The sequence below is a fragment of the Rana temporaria genome, chromosome 3 (assembly GCF_905171775.1).
Source record: "Rana temporaria chromosome 3, aRanTem1.1, whole genome shotgun sequence".
Lineage (NCBI taxonomy): Eukaryota > Metazoa > Chordata > Amphibia > Anura > Ranidae > Rana > Rana temporaria.
The window spans coordinates 262,737,709-262,755,980 of NC_053491.1; the positions used below are offsets into that span (position 1 = coordinate 262,737,709).

The 18,272-nt window shown below is 45.8% G+C and overlaps 1 protein-coding gene across 1 annotated transcript; it reads right to left on the reverse strand.

The window, feature by feature from the left end:
- Positions 1-559: 559 nt before the first annotated feature.
- On the reverse strand, positions 560-11,873 carry GDF9 (growth differentiation factor 9). The gene is made up of 2 exons (XM_040344626.1): positions 11,476-11,873; positions 560-1,792 (listed from the first exon to the last, which is right to left on the reverse strand). Exons 1-2 carry the CDS (start codon positions 11,792-11,794, stop codon positions 870-872), a joined length of 1,242 nt encoding a protein of 413 aa, XP_040200560.1. The 5' UTR covers positions 11,795-11,873; the 3' UTR covers positions 560-869.
- Between the last annotated feature and the right edge of the window lie 6,399 nt (positions 11,874-18,272).

The window sequence follows — 18,272 nt, forward strand, 5'->3', positions numbered from 1 at the left end:
CACATGGGCTTCCGCCCCTGTTACGTGCAATGGGGTTGATTTACTAAGACTGTATAGAGTAAAATCTGGTCCAGTTGTGCATGGTAGCCAGTTTCTAACTTCAGCTTGTTCAATTAAGCTTTGACACAAAAACATGGAAGCAGATTGGTTTCTATGCAGAGCTGCACCAAATTGTGCACTCTCCAGTTTTAGTAAATCAACCCCAATCTGTAGATTAAGCTTTGACAAAACATCTTTAAAGCTTTTAGCCAATTTTAAGGGGTCTGTAGCTCCAGTTTGGAGATGTCCAACACAGCTCTCACTGCAGATCATTGGATGTCACTCAAAACAAGCTGCTAGGAGGCTTCAGCAGGCTTTCAACTAGTGCCAAGTAGTGCTAAACTATCTAGATTGCCTGATGAAGCCCACAAGCAGCAAGTTATAGCCAGCCCACCCAGGTCTATGCAGATTTTACTCAAACTGATGCTTCAAATACTTAATGAAATTTGCTTCAAAATAGAGCTTTGCAAATACTTTGTCAAAAGTTTAGTGTACCCACTTTTTATGCAAGCTAAAGCTCATACAAAAAGTTCATATTTTTCTTTGTAAAGCAGTTTTCTTTCAGGTTTACATTGAAGATGGAGGATTTTTTCAAGCAAATTTAAATGTACCTTTACCATAAAACCAGAAGCAAATAGGATTGGAACAAAGAAAAGTAATAATTGGCAAATTTTCCTAATACAATACAAAATACCAGCTTTTGGATATGGGTAGATGAAATTCTAACATTCCATTTGTCATTAAACTTTTCTACCATTATGTCACTATAAAACCTAAAAGCATGGGCTGCTTATGGCTGGTCACACAGATCACGATTATGCAAAGGAAGGCTAACGGCAGGTACATTTGGTTGCAATCATATCTTGATACTCTTTATATGCTATAGATTTATCAGGTTCAACGATGAGAACACTCATGGGTCGGTATTCAGATGGGACGCAAGAAGGCCGGGGTATAGAAGAGTCCAGTTTTTCATAGATTATATTTTGAACCATAGTATGTACTGGAGAACCATACCTGTGGCCAACAACCCTAGGGCATATTCCTTTGCAGTAATCTGGGCTATATCGATTTGGTGCCAAGATCCATTTGTCCCAGTTCAGTTGGCTGAAGCTGAGTCGAAATCGATGAAGCTCACACTCATTTTGATGATGCACAAATTGTTTGGCTAGCTCACTGAAGTTAAATGCAATTGACTCAGGTGGACTGTTCACCTCCGTGTCTTGGCCTCTACGTTGGCGAGAGGCTTTTTGCATTTGGAGGTTTTCCGCTAAATCACTGAGATATGAAATTACATGCCCACTCTGATCCCAGCTGGGATGACCTATATGCAACTTTTTCCAGTGGTATGCCAAACTTCTGGTGTCATTTAAATAAAGAAGCAAACATGGAGGAGACCTTGCTTTTCTTAGCGGTTCCCCTATTCCAAAACTGTAGTGAACCTTGTTCCTCATACATGTCAAATTAAACAACAGGTGAATGTTTTGCCGATTCGTGACAAACGCTTGAAGAAAAGAGGTTACGTTAATCTCAATCCACCTTTGCTTTCTCTGCAGTTGAAATTCAGATGTATACAGAAGTCTAGGACAGACAGGGCTTTCAGTCTCTTGATCCACAAACTCCAGGCTACAGGTGCAGGAGAGATTTGAAGAGGAATATTGTTTACTTACAGAATAAACCAAGACAGAGCGAAGATGTTGCTCCAATGTAGACACACTGTCAATATTGAACAACAAGTCCAGGGTTTTCACATCTATTAAAGGACAGAAAAGGTGGCACAATTAGCATTTCAAATTACCAAACAGCATAATGTGTTAGACAGTCAATTTGAAATAAAAATGTTACATTTCTAACTAGAGTTGGGTGAACAGCTCGAGCGGAGCAAAAGTTTGTCCCGAACATCTCCTGTTTGGCGAACACCCAAGTTTGCGGGGCACGCGGCAGGAGGTTCACCAGCTGAGCACCCCACAATGCACTGTGTGCTGCATAGTGCATAGCTGGTTAAATAAGAGGCCAGGAAGCGGTCTGCTGCATTCTTAACAACGGATGAGTCATCAACTGTCAACAGGCTTCCCCCGCTGACAGCTGAAAAAAACAAACAAACACATTCCTGACAATAGAAATATATATATATATATATATATATAATGCTGTGGGGGCCCCCCCTCCCCAAAGCCCATACTAGACCCTTACCCGAGCATGCAGCCTGGCAGGACAGAAAAAGGGAGGGGGGACAAGTAAGCACCCCAAAGCACCTTGTCCCCATGATGGGGACAGGGACCGCATCATGGCAACCCTGGGCAGTGGTTATGGGGGTTCCCCGCACCCATTTCGCAATAGCAGGAGATATTGACCGGCTCTCCACTGCGAATTTGCAAAGGAGACCTGTGTGTCTTTTGGTCCGTTTCAGGTCTGAATTTAGCCAAAAAAATCAGGCTGAAATCGGACCTGAAACTGATCGAGGACCCCTGCTGGGAGCAGCATTGGTATTAGGTGTGAACCCAGCCTTAAGCTTGTTTGGCTGGGCTACTTTCTATGGGTCACAGGAGTGCAATTAGTTTTGCACTCCTGTAACTCGTTTTCAGGAGAGCGCGGTCTGAAGTCCGCTCTCTGCGGATGTCACAGGAATCAGTCCAGACACTGCATCATCAGGACAATAATGTCTGTATCCGCCAGGTGCCTGGACAGATGACCGTCTTAGCGAGCCACTGAGAGACTTAGATGGCCGCTTCCCACCCTTCCTCAGCTCAGCACTCCAGTGAGCATGGTGGAGCAGAGAGGAGATTGACAGTTAGCAGCTCTCCTCTCTGGGATTTGTGAGAACAGCCATCGGCAATGTTCGATGGCTTGGTTCTCAACGTCTCAGAGACGTCAGGGGACAGATGCAGCATCGGTCCGATGCTGCATCCACCTAGATAAGTTTAAAAGGTGAAAAAATAAAATAAAAATACTTCTCTTTTAATCTATTCACGGCCACCCCCTTTTCATGCTTCTGGACCCTTTCAGGACATCGGGCGCCTGAATTAGAGGCAGTTTTTTTTTTTTAATCACCCGATTAGAGCTAGAGGCTCTAATAGGCTTCAAAATAGGGTGCACCCGGAGCTCAGAGCATTGCGCTCAGAGCCCACCCAGGTGTGTTAGAAAAGCAAATATGCATTTGTTTTACTATCACTGAATCGCCTCTCTGCCAATCAGGAAGTGTGGGTCTGATTCCAGATTGGCTGAAAGGTCAGGCGATCCTATTGCATGCCTAGGAGGCAGAAGCCATAATCTCAGAAGAGAAGAGGACACAGGACATGCTGCCAGATGCATGTTGCAGCCTGATCCTCTGCCCCCGATGTGCCTGCCAATGCCCGCCGATCCCCACCACTGGCAGACAGTGGGGGGGGGGGTGTTGCCTCCCCTCAAACAAAAAAAAACACTAGCCACCACTGGCCCTGAGCCAGACTGGATTTTACACCTGCGTTCTGTCAGGCAGCAAAATCACACCACATTTGGGGGGCCATTCAGTGGCAACCAGACATGTCAAGTGCTTCGCTGCAATTTGAATACCTAATGATTCAAATGTGAATTTGAATTCTACTGGGTAGGGATGAGCTTCGAGTGGAAATCATTTTTGTTTTGAACATTGCCTGTTTGCATGTTCGGCGAACAGCGAACAATTTGGGGTGTACGCGGCAAATTCGAAAAGCCGCGGAACACCCTGTTAAAGTCTATGGGAGAAATCTAAAATGAACATTTTAAAAGGCTAATATGCAAGTTATTGTCCTAAAAAGTGTTTGGGGAAAGCGTGGGGGTCCCCCCAAATTCATTTACCAGGCCCTTCAGGTCTGGTATGATATTAAGGGGAACCCCGCCGTCAATTAAAAAAAAAAATGATGTGGGGTTCCCCCAAAAATCCACACCAGACCCCTTATCCAAGCACGCAACCTGGCCGGCCACAGGAAAAAAGAGGGGGGACAAGAGAGCACCCCCCCTCCTGAACCGTACCAGGACACATGCCCTCAAAATTGGGAGGATGCTTTGGGGGTCTGTGACCCCTCAAAGCACCATGTCCCCATGTTGATGGGGACAAGGCCCTCATCCCCACAACCAGTGGCGGCTGGTGCTCAAAATTTTTGGGGGGGCGCAAAGGAAAAAAAAAATTGCAGTCTCACTGTGCCCAAACGCAGCCACTGTTACATGCCATCAAACGCAGCCACTGTTACATGCCATCAAACGCAGCCACTGTGCCATCAATTTTCACCACTGTGCCATGCCATCAAATGCAGCCACTGTGCCATCAATTCGCACCACTGTGCCATGCCATTAAACGCAGTCACTGTGCCATGCCGTCAAATGCAGTCACTGTGCCATCAATTCGCACCACTGTGCCATGCCATTAAACGCAGCCACTGTGCCATACATTGTCACCACTGTGCCATGCCATTAAACGCAGTCACTGTGCCATACATTGTCACCACTGTGCCATGCCATTAAACGCAGTCACTGTGCCATCCATTGTCACCACTGTGCCATGCCATTAAACGCAGCTACTGTGCCATCCATTGTCACCACTGTGCCATGCATTGTCACCACTGTGCCATGCCATTAAACGCAGCCACTGTGCCATCCATTGTCACCACTGTGCCATGCCATTAAACGCAGTCACTGTGCCATCCATTGTCACCACTGTGCCATGCCATTAAACGCAGCCACTGTGCCATGCCATTAAACGCAGCCACTGTGCCATACATTGTCACCACTGTGCCCTTTAATGGTCACCACTGTGCCAATTGTCCCCACTGTGCCCTGTAAATTGCTTTCTTCCCCCTCCGCCCGGCACTTACCTTACTGGTTTTAGGCATCCATGTCCCACGATGTCTTCTCCCGCCCTCGATGACTGACAGGCGTCTCAGCCAATCAGGTTACTGGTAGCCAGAACCGGCCAACCTGATTGGCTGAGACGCCTGTCATCTTATTCAAGGGGCGTACAGTCTGTGCACTCCGAGAATAAGCTTCCGGGCTGTATTGGGAAAGCCTATCAGAGCCGCTGGCTTTGATAGACATTTCCCTACAGCCAACCAGCTGGCGTTATTCAGATGGCCGGAAATTGAGCGCCGACCATCTGAATAACAGCTGCAGCGGCGAAAATAACATAGATTCGTGCAATGCATGAATCTATGTTATTTGACTCAGTGGCGTGAGAGCCAGAGGGGGCGGCGCTCCAGCGCCATCTATGGACGAACCGCCACTGCCCACAACCCTTGCCCGGTGGTTTTGGGGGTCTTCGGGCGGGGGTTTATCGGAATCTGCAAGACCCCTTTAACAAACCCACCACCCCAATGTGAATTGGTAATGGGGTACATGGTAGAGGTACAATTTCACCAAGAACGTGTAAAGAATTGTAAAAATAAAAAACGCACACACTGTGGAAAAAGTCCTTTATTAAAAAATAAATCCAGCGTTGGTAATCCACTCTCGGTCCCCGCTTCAATGTTGTCAGTAGCCATGACGCGACTTGAGCCATTGACCGCTCTTATATAGGTGAGGCCTCCTCTGACGCAAGGGAGTCTGGGCTTCCCCAGTGACGTTAGTCAGAGGGTGCGTCAGAGGGGGACGGGGTCACGCGACGGGTGGCCCCGCCTCACCTATATAAGAGCTGTCACTAGCTCAAGCCACGCCATTCGCCGGGCTGTCTCCAGTGGAGACAGGCGGCCAGCGATGCGTGCGCTCTGGATCCCGGACCTGGGATGAAGAGATCTTCTCATCGCTGGACCCCGGCGAGAGGAGATCACCCGTCGCAGGATACCGACAACGTTGGAGCGGGGACCGAGAGTGGATTACCACCGCTGTATTTATTTTTTTTATTTTTTTTTTAATAAAAGGACTTTTTCCACAGTGTGTGCGTTTTATTTTTACAATTCTTTACACGTTCTTAGTGAAATGGTAGAGGCACAATGTACCCCATTACTATTTCACATGGGGGGAGGGGCTGGGATCTGGGGGTCCCCTTTGTTAAAGTGGTCTTCCAGATTCCGATAAGCCCCCCGCCCGCAGACCCCTACAACCACCGGGCAAGGGTTGTGGGGGATGAGGCCCTTGTCCCCATCAACATGGGGACATGGTGCTTTGAGGGGTCACGAACCCCCAAAGCATCCTTCCAATGTTGAGGGCATGCGGCCTGGTACAGTTCAGGAGGGGGGGCGCTCTCTCGTCCCCCCCCCTCTTTTCCTGCAGCCGGCCAGGTTGCATGCTCGGATAAGGGGTCTGGTGTGGATATTTGGGGGAACTCCACGCCATTTTTTTAAAATTTGGGGTGGAGTTCCCCTTAAAATACACACCAGACCTGAAGAGTCTGGAATGGATATTTGGGGGCAACCCCACATAATTTTTTTTTTAACCACTTAAGACCCGGACCATTATGCAGGTTAAGGACCTTGCCCCTTTTTGCGATTTGGCACTGCATCGCTTTAAGTGACAATTGCTCGGTCGTGCGACGTGGTTCCCAAACAAAATTGGTGTCCTTTTTTCCCCACAAACAGAGCTTTCTTTTGGTGGTATTTGATCACCTCTGCGGTTTTTATTTTTTGCGCTATAAACAAAAATAGAGCGACAATTTTGAAAAAAATGCAATATTTTTAACTTTTTGCTATAATAAATATTCCCCAAAAATATATTAAAAAAACTTTTTTTTCCCCTCAGTTTAGGCCAATATGTATTCTTCTACCTATTTTTGGTAAAAAAAACACAATAAGCGTTTATCGATTGGTTTGCGCAAAATTTATAGAATTTACAAAATAGGGCATAGTTTTATTGTATTTTTATAAAAAAATAAAATTTTTACTACTAATGGCGGCGATCAGCAAATCAGCAATTTTTTTTCTGTGAAGAACGGGGAAGGTGTGTTTACACACCTCTCCCCGTTCTTCAGCTCCAGTGACCGATCGCGGAGCTGTTCGTGGGTCCCGCAGGTCCGTGGTCACGGAGCTTCGGGCCGGCGGTGCGCGCGACACCATGGCTGGGCTTAAAGAGACACGTACAGATACGTGATTGTGCCCAGCCGTACCATTCTGCCGACGTATATCGGCGTGAAGGGGTCCTTAAGTGGTTAAATTGACGGCGGGGTTCCCCTTAATATCCATACCAGACCTGATAGGCCTGGTAATTGAATTTGGGGGGACCCCCACGCATTAATTTTTTTCATTTTATTTTTTATGAATGACTTTTCTCTGAATTGCCGGGAGCCAACAAATTCATTATAGCTGCGAGTGATTTTAAATGACTTTTTCCTTCAGAAATGACACTTTATGCAGGGACAGTTCTAAGCACGGGAAACATGCGCTGCATCACAGGCATACTATACACCCCCCCAGGTACGAAATTTAAAGGAATATTTCACTTTTATTGTTTCACTTTAAGCATTATTAAATTCACTGCTCCCGAAAAAACTTCAGTTTTTAAAACTTTTTTTGCATTGATACATGTCCCCTGGGGCAGGACTCAGGTCCCCAAACACTTTTTAGGACAATAACTTGCATATTAGCCTTTAAAATTAGCACTTTAGATTTCAAACGTTTGAGTCCCATAGATTTTAACGGGGTTCTAAAGTTCACACAAACTTTTGGTCTGTTCGCAGGTTCTGCGAACGGGGCGGGGGTGTTGTTCGGCTCATCCCTACTACTGGGTATAATAAAAAAATAACTGATCATGAATAAAAAACATCCAGTTATGGAGTTCCCCAAAAGCCCTGTTCACATATGTGCATTAAAGAAAAAAAAATTCTGCTTGCTGAATCTGATGAGCTTTCAGCAAAACACATATATAGAGCTCAATGGTAACACCTAAAGTGCTACTGGCCCTAAAACTGGCAATAGACTATTCGAAATGAGCAGGCTGAAAACCCATATTGAGCAATCAACTTGGGTACAACCAGCCTGTCAGATTTTACATGTGTTTATTGCTAGTGGATATTATAGCTGCTAGCAGCAGGGCTTTTTTCTCAGACAATAGGTGCAGGAACTCCCCCTTTCCAAGTCACCCCTAACCACCTCCCCGTACCGCCCCTTTTAGACAATATCGAAGTATTATTTTGTGATGCTAAGTAATTTGTATGGAATTTGGTAACAATATCAAGAAAAACAGTAAAATAGACCCCCTGCAGCCAGCACCAATAGATCCCCCTAACAACAATGGACCACCCACAACAAAACCCCCCCCAGCAACAATAGACTCCCGGCAGCATCAACAGATCTCCGCACAGCCAGCATTAATAAACTCTCTGGCTGCCATCAACATTAGACCCATGCCCCAACAGTAGATCTCTTTCAGCAACAACTGACCCACAGCAACAACATAAGACCCCCCCCAGCAACAATAGGTCCCCCACCAGCAACAATAGACCCCCCCTGCAAAAATAGATCCCCAGCAGTGAGCATCAACACCCTGCAGCACACCCCAGCACCCCTTGCCATTACATACAATCAGTCCAGGAGGTGCCGGAACTGCGTTCCCCCACGTTCCCGGTGAAAAAAAAACCTGGCTAGCAATATTTATGTTGTTCTCTTGGCGGGGGCAACCTCCCCTGCTATGAGAATACAATAGTTTCACGGGAGGAATTCCCCCCATCAACACTGACCTGTGGAAAGAAAATTTCTCCAGCTGTGGCCGTTTTAGTCACATGTAGCTAGATTCAGGTAGGGGCGCGCAACGTTAGGTAGGCGTAGCGTATGGCATTTACACTACGCTGCCGTAAGTTAGATAGGCAAGTGCTGTATTCACAAAGCACTTGCCTCCTAAGTTACGGCGGCGTAGCGTAAATTGGCCGGTGTAAGCGCGCCTAATTCAAATGAGGATGTGGGGGGCGTGTTTTATGCATATTAACTGTGACCCGACGTGATTGCCTTTTTTTTTTTCACGAACGGCGCATGCGCCGTCCGTGTACATATCCCAGTGTGCATTGCGCCAAAGTACGCCTCAAGGAGGTATTGGTTTCGACGTCGACGTAAATTACGTCCAGCCCTATTCACGGACGACTTACGCAAACAACGTAAAATTTTCAAATTTCGAAGCGGGAACGACGGCCATACTTAACATTGACTAGTCCAGCTATTTGATGGAATAACTTTACGCCTGAAAATGCCTTACGTAAACGGCGTATTTTTACTGCGACGGGCGCACGTACGTAGGCGTAGCTAGTGATTTACATATTCTACGCCGAACTCAATGGAAGCGCCACCTAGAGGCCAGCCTAAATATTGCACCCCAAGATACGACGGCGCAGGCTGTCGTTTCTTAGCTAGGTTTAAGTGTATCTCAGTTTGAGAATACACGCACTTAAACTTAGGACGGTCTTTTTGAATCTAGCTAATGGTCTCTAGCTACTAGAAGCCTTTTGGGTGTTTCATATTATTTGAGACTACAGAACAAAACTTGTCTGGTAGACTTATAATGAAAACAGGGGCGCAATGCACAAACAGGAAAAAGACCCTGCAAATTAAATGAGCAACATGACTGGTCAATGTACTTCTAGAATTATAAACAACACATACAAATAATGTTTGAATACAATATTACATACGTTGAAAAGGCTATTTACATTAACCTGATCTTTTGTATCTAAAATAAAAACAAAAAAAAATCTAATAATTTAAAGATTGTAGTTTTAACATAAAAAGGGATTTCATATTCATTCTGTAACACGTTGCTATGGGGTAGTTTTTCCACTTCTTTGCAATAAAATCTATTGAGCAAGAAAAAGGAATTTGGCACAATAGCAATATGGGAGCAGACAATTGATGTATTTTTTTTTTTTTAAGGCACAAATTTCAGGAGAGGCTATGCTTTTCCTACCTTTACTACATGGTCCCATGGCCAGTATGTGTATATCAGATATTGTGCGACTTCACTGGCTGCATGCTTTTTTCTGGTAAGTGGCTTAACAATGAATAAGAGGACAAGGATGTTTGCTCCAAAGTTTGACAGCTTTAGATTTCTTTCCTGATGGCTTCACTTTAAAGACCAGTTATTGTACAGTACATGCACTTCTCAGTTTGTTGTAAATTCCTGTAAGGTATTTACTCTGAATTATTTTACTTCTAAAGGCTAAAAACCATGTCTGGTTATGAAGAGGTTAATGCCTAGGCACAAATGCGATTTTCCTGGCACCAGCATGGTAGCATACTACCACATCTACGCTGTCATGGAATGGTGACAGGAAAGGAAAGTTACGGTATTCGATACAAGTTTCCGAGGGCCAACATGGCAGCATACATGTGGTAGTATGCAGCCATTGATTGGCACCCGGAAAATACAATTACGGTATTTAAAACAGTTTTCCTGGGTTTTACATGTGGTAGTATGCAGCCATTGATTTGCACCAGGAAAGGAAAATTATGGTAAGTATTTGACACAATTTTCCATTTTATAACTGGGATAATAAGGCGGTGTAGTAACCCAGGGCAATCAACCAGCTCTTAGTCTACTGCAATAAAGTACCAATAGATTGTGTTTAGAACTGTCTTTTGGCATACATTTGAAAATAGTAATTTTATATATTTTTTGTGCTTAACCACTTCCCATCCCGGCAATGGTACGATGACGGCCACACAATGCCGGGAGGCCGTCATGACGCCCTCAGGCCTCCTGCCCGCTGGGGGGGGGTGCGCAAGTGCCCGCCGTGTGACTTAGGTGCAGATGCACATGCCTGGTGGTCGCGATGTCCGCCAGGTACCCCCGATCGGCATTTACAGAGCCAGGGACGTGGATCTCTGTGTGTAAACACAGAGATCCATGTCTTGTCAGGGACAGGAGACCGATCTGTGTCCCTTGTACATAGGGACACTGATCAGTCACCTCTCTCCACAGTTCGAATGACTTGGCAGGGCGCACATTTAACCCCTTGATCGCCCCTAGTGTTAACCCCTTCCCTGCCAGTCACATTTATACAGTAATTAGTGCATATTTATAGCACTGTTCTCTGTATAAATGTGAATGGTCCCAAAAATGTGTCAAAAGTGTCCGATGTGTCCGCTGTAATATCACAGTCCTGACAAAAATCACAGATAACCGCCATTACTAGAAAAAAAAATGTCATAAATCTATCCCCTATTTCGTAGGCACTATAACTTTTGCGCAAATCAATCACTATACGCTTATTGCAAATTTTTTTACCAAAAATATGTAGAAGAATACATATCGGCCTAAACTGAGAATTTTTTTTTTTTAAATTGGGATATTTATTATAGCAAAAAGTAAAAAAAAATATTGTGTTTTTATTTTTTTCAAAATTGTCGCTCTTTTTTTGTTTATAGTGCAAAAAATAAAAACCGTGACAGTGCTGAAAGCTGAAATTTCGCCTGGGCAGAAAGGGGGTATATGTGCCCAGTAAGCAAGTGGTTAAGGTAAAAGTACAAATACTAGGAAAAGGTGTGGATTGTTACCACTTTTGATACTGACTTTTTATCTCTTCTCTTGGTCCCACTTTGCACTCAGTTGTTGGTGTAAATAGACGGACCGTATTATATTCTGTGCTCTTATGGGCCCTGGGAACTCCTTCTTTGGTGGCCAGCATTTTATACAGCCTTTTCATGTATTTGATGGCTACTGATTGAGGGCCTGGTGTTTCGTTCTTCCAGTCTGGGCGCTCTGACAGCTCCTTGAGCAAGGGTGGTAGCAGACTATAGGCTTGGCTGCCGTACACCAGTCTTGAAGCGCCTGCAGAGGAGCAGGCCAGCCAGGTACAATAGCAAAAGCACACAAAAAGTGTCATAGCCATTCCTTGAAGGAGCGTAAGCTTAGCTATCCAAATCCCTCCATGTCAGATCACACAGAGCTCCAGGCAAGCTGGCTCTGACACTTACTTCCTTAAATCAGTTTCACCTGCTTTTCACCACTGGTGATGTTAACTAGTTCATCTCTGCATAGAAAAGTTAGGAAAGCTGACACTCAAGTCCTAAAGCTGAGTATGTTAAAATTATAATGTGGCATTAATAACTGTTAGCAGTTAGGTTTAATATTCCATGATATATAAAGTTAGAGTTGTGATCAGCTGGCATAGGAACAACCCAAATCTTGTGTTTTTCCCCATTTATCCAGATTTAATAAATTGGCCGCTATGTACGATAGAAATGAATATGAATTTTAAAGTAAATGTAATAAATGTAATATACATTTCACGCAAATATGTGCTTTACCTGTTCAGGTTTGCTTTAACCCCCACAATTCTAAGCAGGATATACTTCATTTTCCTTTACTCCCCTGCTGCTACGGAGTCAAAGGAAATACAGGGTACTTCTAGGCATGGGGGAGCAAGTAACGCAATCCATGTGACAGCACTGTGTCCATCAATGCTGTCACACTGGGTGCCCATAACCAGGGCCGTCTTAATAGCATCATGGGCTCCTGGACAAAGTAATGCTCTGGGGCCCCTACAATGATGACAATGCAGGTAAACAGAAATTAAGTAGGTATGACCAGATGCTTTGGGGAAAGTGGAGGGGCCCCCCATGCAGCTGGGGCCCCTGGGCAGTGCCCAGGTGTGCCCTCTCATTAAGACAGCCCTGCCCATAACCCTGAGTGAGCTACAACTCCAGCTACAACTTTCCCTTGCATTCCCTGCAGAGAACAGTGAGAAAAAAAGGCAAGTATATAAACTATATTGTCAAAAGTATTAGGACACCTGCCTTTACTCGCACATGGACTCTCATCTTAGTCCGTAGGGTTCAATATTGAGTTGTGCCACCCTTTGCAACTATAACAGCTTCAACTCTTCTGGAAAGGCTGTCCATTCGGTTAAGGAGTGTGTCTATAGTAATGTTTGACCATTCTTCTAGAAACGTATATGTGAGGTCAGGCACTGATGTGGACGAGAAGGTCTGGCTCGCAGTCTCCGCTCTTAATTATGCCAAAGGTGTTCTATCGGGTTGAGGTCAGGACTGCATTCCAGGCAAGGTCCTCCACCCCAAACTAGCTCATCCATGACTTTATGGACCTTGCTTTGGGCACTGGTACAAATCATTTGTTGTAGGGGGAATTATGGTGTGGGGATGTTCTTTAGGGGTTGGGCTTGCTCCCTTAGGCCGGGTTCACACTAGTCCGACATACGCTCCGACATTGGAAGCTCATGTTGCATGACGTGTAAAAAGCAATGTTTCCCTATGGTCTGACACATGTCGGTCCGACTTTGCAAATGCTCCCTGTACTACTTTGATCCAACTTTGATCCTACTTCAGTCCATTGAACATCATTGAAGTAGGATCAAAGTCGGATTGCGGTCTTGCATGCTCCAACTTTGGCATACGACTTGTACTTTGCTGATCTTGAGGGGGAACTCCACGCCAAATTTTAACAAAAATAACGTCATGGGTTTCCCTCCAAGGGCATACCAGGCCCATGGGTCTGGTGCGGATTTAAAGGGGAACCCCCCCTACGACGAGCGAGCGCCCCCTCCTCCTTAACCGTGCCAGGCCGCATGCCCTCAACATGGGGAGGTAGGTGCTATGCCCCCATGTTGATGAGGACAGGGCCTCTTTTCCGACAACCCTGGCCGTTGGTTGTCGAGGTCTGCGGGCAGGGGGCTTATCGGAATCTGGGATACCCCCCAGATACCGTTTTTCTTTTTTTAACACTTTACTTCCAGGTGAATGGGTAGGGGTACGATGTACCCCATACTCAATAACCTAGGGTGGGGGCCGGTATCTGGGGGCCCCCTTGTTAAATTCTGATAAGCCCCCCGCCCGCAGACCCCGACAACCAATGGCCAGGGTTGTCGGGAAGAGGCCCTGTCCTCATCAACATGGGGGCAAGGGTGCTGTGGGGTGGGGGGGCCACAGTGTGCCCCCTGCCCCATAGCACCTACCTCCCCATGTTAAGGGCATGCGGCCTGGCACGGTTAAGGAGGGGGGGGCGCTCGCTCGTCCCCCACCCCCCTTTCCTGCTGCTCGGATACGGGTCTGGTATGGATTTTGGGGGGACCCCCGCGCCGTTTTTTCGGCGTAGGGGGTTCACCTTTAAATCCGCACCAGACCCATGGGCCTGGTATGCTCTTGGAGGGAACACATGCCGGTTTTTTGCTTAAAATTTGGCGTGGAGTTCCCCTCAGATCAGTATAATACAAGTCGCATGCCAAAGTCGGAGCGTGCAAGACTGCGTTCCGACTTTGATCCTACTTCAATGATGTTCAATGAAGTGAAGTAGTATTAAAGTCGGACCAAAGTAGTACAGGGAGCGTTTGCAAAGTCGGACCGACATGTGTCAGACCAGTTAAGACGGCTCCCATAGGAAAACATTGCTTTTCACACGTCATGCGACATGAGCTCCCAATGTCGGAGCGTATGTCGGACTAGTGTGAACCCGGCCTTAGTTCCAGTGAAGGGAACTCTTAAGACTTCAGCATACTAAGACATTTTGGACAATGTATAGCTGCAAAAGGGTGGAAAACTCAATATTGAACACTACGGACTAAGCCCCCTGTCAAATCGCAGTCTATTGCAGTCAACGGCACTGTCCCAATAGGCGTGACGCCTACTTTGCGGCGCTTGAGCCGATTTCCAAAAGTAGTTCCTGCACTACTTTTGGCGACTTCAGGGGCGTTTTTAATAAACATCTGTGCATGAACCCGTACAGATGTGTTCCAAATCGCCCTTGAACGCGCACTGAAATGCAGATTTGAAATTGTGCGAGTTCAGTGTGAATGAGGGCTAAGACTGGGATGCCATTAAAATTCATGTGCGTGTAAAGGGCAATAGTCCCAATATTTTTTGACAATATAGTGTATGTGTAGATCTGCATTAAAAGGGATCCTGTTGCTTTGCCCTGCACAGGTTTACTTTAGGCCGAATCACACTAGTGCGTTGCGTTTTGGAGCTGCGTTCTCGTTGCGAATTTCTCTAGAGGGTGTTCTGCGATCAACTGCGGTTTAGCTGCAGATCAGGTGCGAATTTGGAGACCTGGGAGAAGTTCCGGGTGAGAGGAGAGTGGGGGAGAATTGTATTGAGCTGAATGAGAGAAATTCCTGCAGAGAACTGAACACATGTGCGAATTAGATGCATACCCATAGAAGATAATGGGACTGAATTCGCACCTGAGCCGCACCGCAAGACATAAAAACGCATGCGGTTTGGAGGCAATTCGCAGTGCGGATGCATCGCACATATGTGAACCAGCCTCATTGAAACAATGTATTTTGAAATGTCCTGCGAATTAGATGCGGTTTAAACCGCACTCAATTCGCATAGGTGTGAACCTGGCCTTAAGGCCGGGTTCACACCTATGCGAATTGGTTGCGGCTTAAACCGCATCTAATTCGCATAACATTAAAAAAAACATTAATTTCAATGAAGCTGGTTTCCCATATGTGCGATGCATTCGCACTGCGCATTGCCAAAAAAAAGTGGTGCGTTTTCTAGGCTTTGCGGTGCGGCTCAGGTGCGAATTCAGTCCCATTATCTTCTATGGGCACGCATCTGATTCGCAGATGTGTTCATTTCTCTTCAGGATTTCTCTCATTCACTCAATACACTTCCCCCCTCCCCGGTCTCCAAATTCGCAGCTAAAACGGAAGATCATCTGCTGAACAGTTCTCTTATCTCTCTGCAGAGATAAGAAAGCTGAATTCGCACCGCATTAGTGTGAATCCGGCCTAAAGCCCAACTGTGTGCTATTTTTTGATTTGCCAAGTCTTTTTCTTCATAAATCCCATTGAGCCTGGGTTCACACATATGCGAACACAGATATCGCATTTGATTTGCACCACATTTCTGGTGCAGATCACATGCAATGTCGTGCAATGCGAATTTAGCCATACAGTTGTATGATTGTTACACTAAAATATATGGTGCCGTTCTACCTAATTAATATATCAAAAAAGGTGAAACAATACTAACATATGAGGATTAGATACCCACAAAAACGTTAGAGTAAAAATTTACAAAATGGAAAAAGAGGGAGAAGGAGAGGATGGGAGCTCACAGACAGTATAGAGAATAAATGACAAACTTGAAATAAAAATCTGTTGGAGCTCAACCAATCCTGTGGTAGCACATATCTATGGAACTTTACTCACAAATACAAACATGATTAGCAAAAAAAGAATTATTGGTGTCCAAAAATAAGAAAAAAACATGCCGATATATGTTGGCAGAATGGCATGGCTGGGCAAAGTGACGTATATTTACATCACTTTAAATTTCCCGCCATGTGAGCGCGCGAGTTCCCTGTCTGAGCCCGCTGGACCCGCGGACTCGATGTTCGCCGGTGTCACGCGATTGGGTCACAGAGCTGCAGAACGGGGAGATGTCAGTGTAAACGGGGTGTCTCTCTGTTCTGCCTGATCGTATGCTCCCTCTAATCAGGAGCAGTGAACAGTGATGTGTTACTCGTAGCCACACCCCCTAACAGTTAGAATCACTCCCTAGGACACACCTAACCAGTTCCTAGCTCCCTAAGGGTTAACCCCTTCACTGCCAGTCACATTTATACAGTTATCAGTGCATATTTATAGCACTGATTGCTGTATAAATGTGAATAGTCCCAAAATAGCATCAAAAGTGTCCGATATGTCTCAGTCACGATAAAAATTGCTCATCACTGCTATTATTAGTAAAAAAATATATATATATATATATAAAATAAAATAAAAAAATATATATAAAATAAAAATGCCATAAAACTATCCCCTATTTTGTAAACGCTATAACTTTTGCGCAAACCAATCAATAACGCTTATTGCGATTTTTTTTACCAAAAATATGTAGAAGAATATGGTAATAAGAATAAGGTAATGGCAACCACTGCAATTTCCTGGCCACTGGCTGTTTTCAGCGCACAAGTGGAGGTGTGGCTGGGATGGCACAATCCTCCATGAGCAGGTGTGTGCACCAGGTTGTCCTGCAATCCTGAGACGCATGGCCAATCAATTCATCCCAACCCTCCCAGGAGGTCCAGCGAATGGACACAATGACAGATTTTTACCAAATTGCCAGATTCCCACGCACCATCGGGGCAATTGATTGTACCCATGTGGCACTACAGCCCCCCCATGAGACAGAGCACATGTTCCGTAATAGGAAGCACTGGCATTCCATCAATGTCCAGGTCATAGTGGATGCCAAATACCTCATATGGCACGTCTGTGCAAAATTCCCAGGATCCTGCCATGACAGCTACATCTCCAGAGAATTGGAACAGAACGTGTATGGGGGACAGCTGGCTGGTTGGTGAGTGACATTGGTGTCAGGTATGACTGTCCCCCCCCATGATGCAGACATCACAAGGGGCACATGCATGACTAACATCCTCCTGTCTTTTCCCTTCCAGGTGACTCTGCATATGCCCTGGGACCCCATATGCTAACCCCATTCCGGAACCCCCAAACCCCAGGAGAGCAAAGATATAATGAAGCTCACATACGTACCCGTGGAGTGGTGGAACGCACCTTTGGCCTCCTGAAGTCACGTTTCCGATGCCTGGATAAGTCTGGGGGTACCCTGTTGTATTCCCCAGACTTTGTGTGCCAGATCATCGGTGCATGTTGTATTCTGCACAACTTCGCCATGAGAAGGGGCCTGGAGATTGACATATGTGATGACCTGACCCCCGACCCAGACAATCCCCCCCCAAGAAACTCTACCTGGTCTGCTGAGGGCACAGCAGCCAGGAGACGCCTCGCAGAAGGCATCTTTGCACAGTAACGCACATTAATTATGTCACAATGAGAATGTATCTTTGCACAGTAAACACACACATTAATTATGTCACAATGAGAATGCATGAATGCACACCACTGTGGTGCCTAGCACAGACACATCACATGCACATCTAATTGGATTAGATCCAAGTACCCCCCCCCCATGGTACTTGGGAGCAGTAACGCCACGCCACGGCTCCAATTCTGTTACTGTGCATTCATACACCATTCAGGGACCTGGGATCACTTCTCCCTGGTCCTGGGGATCCCTTCTCCACCAAAACTGAGGGTGACACCCCTTATTTAATCAGAAATGCCCACCCCCCCCACATTCACACATCATTCACACACATAAACCAAATCATAAGTACAGTATAATAAACAAAATCATAAAAATATCCAAAAAAATAAATAAAAATCAAAAGTACCCCTGCAAATTAATTTCGGCGGCGATTGCTCCGTCTGGGCTGGGCACGGCCACGGGCACAACCATGGCCAATGGAGGATCTTCATGGGGGAGGTGTTAGCAGGGGAGGGAGTATCTTCATGGGGGGGTGGGTGAGCAGGG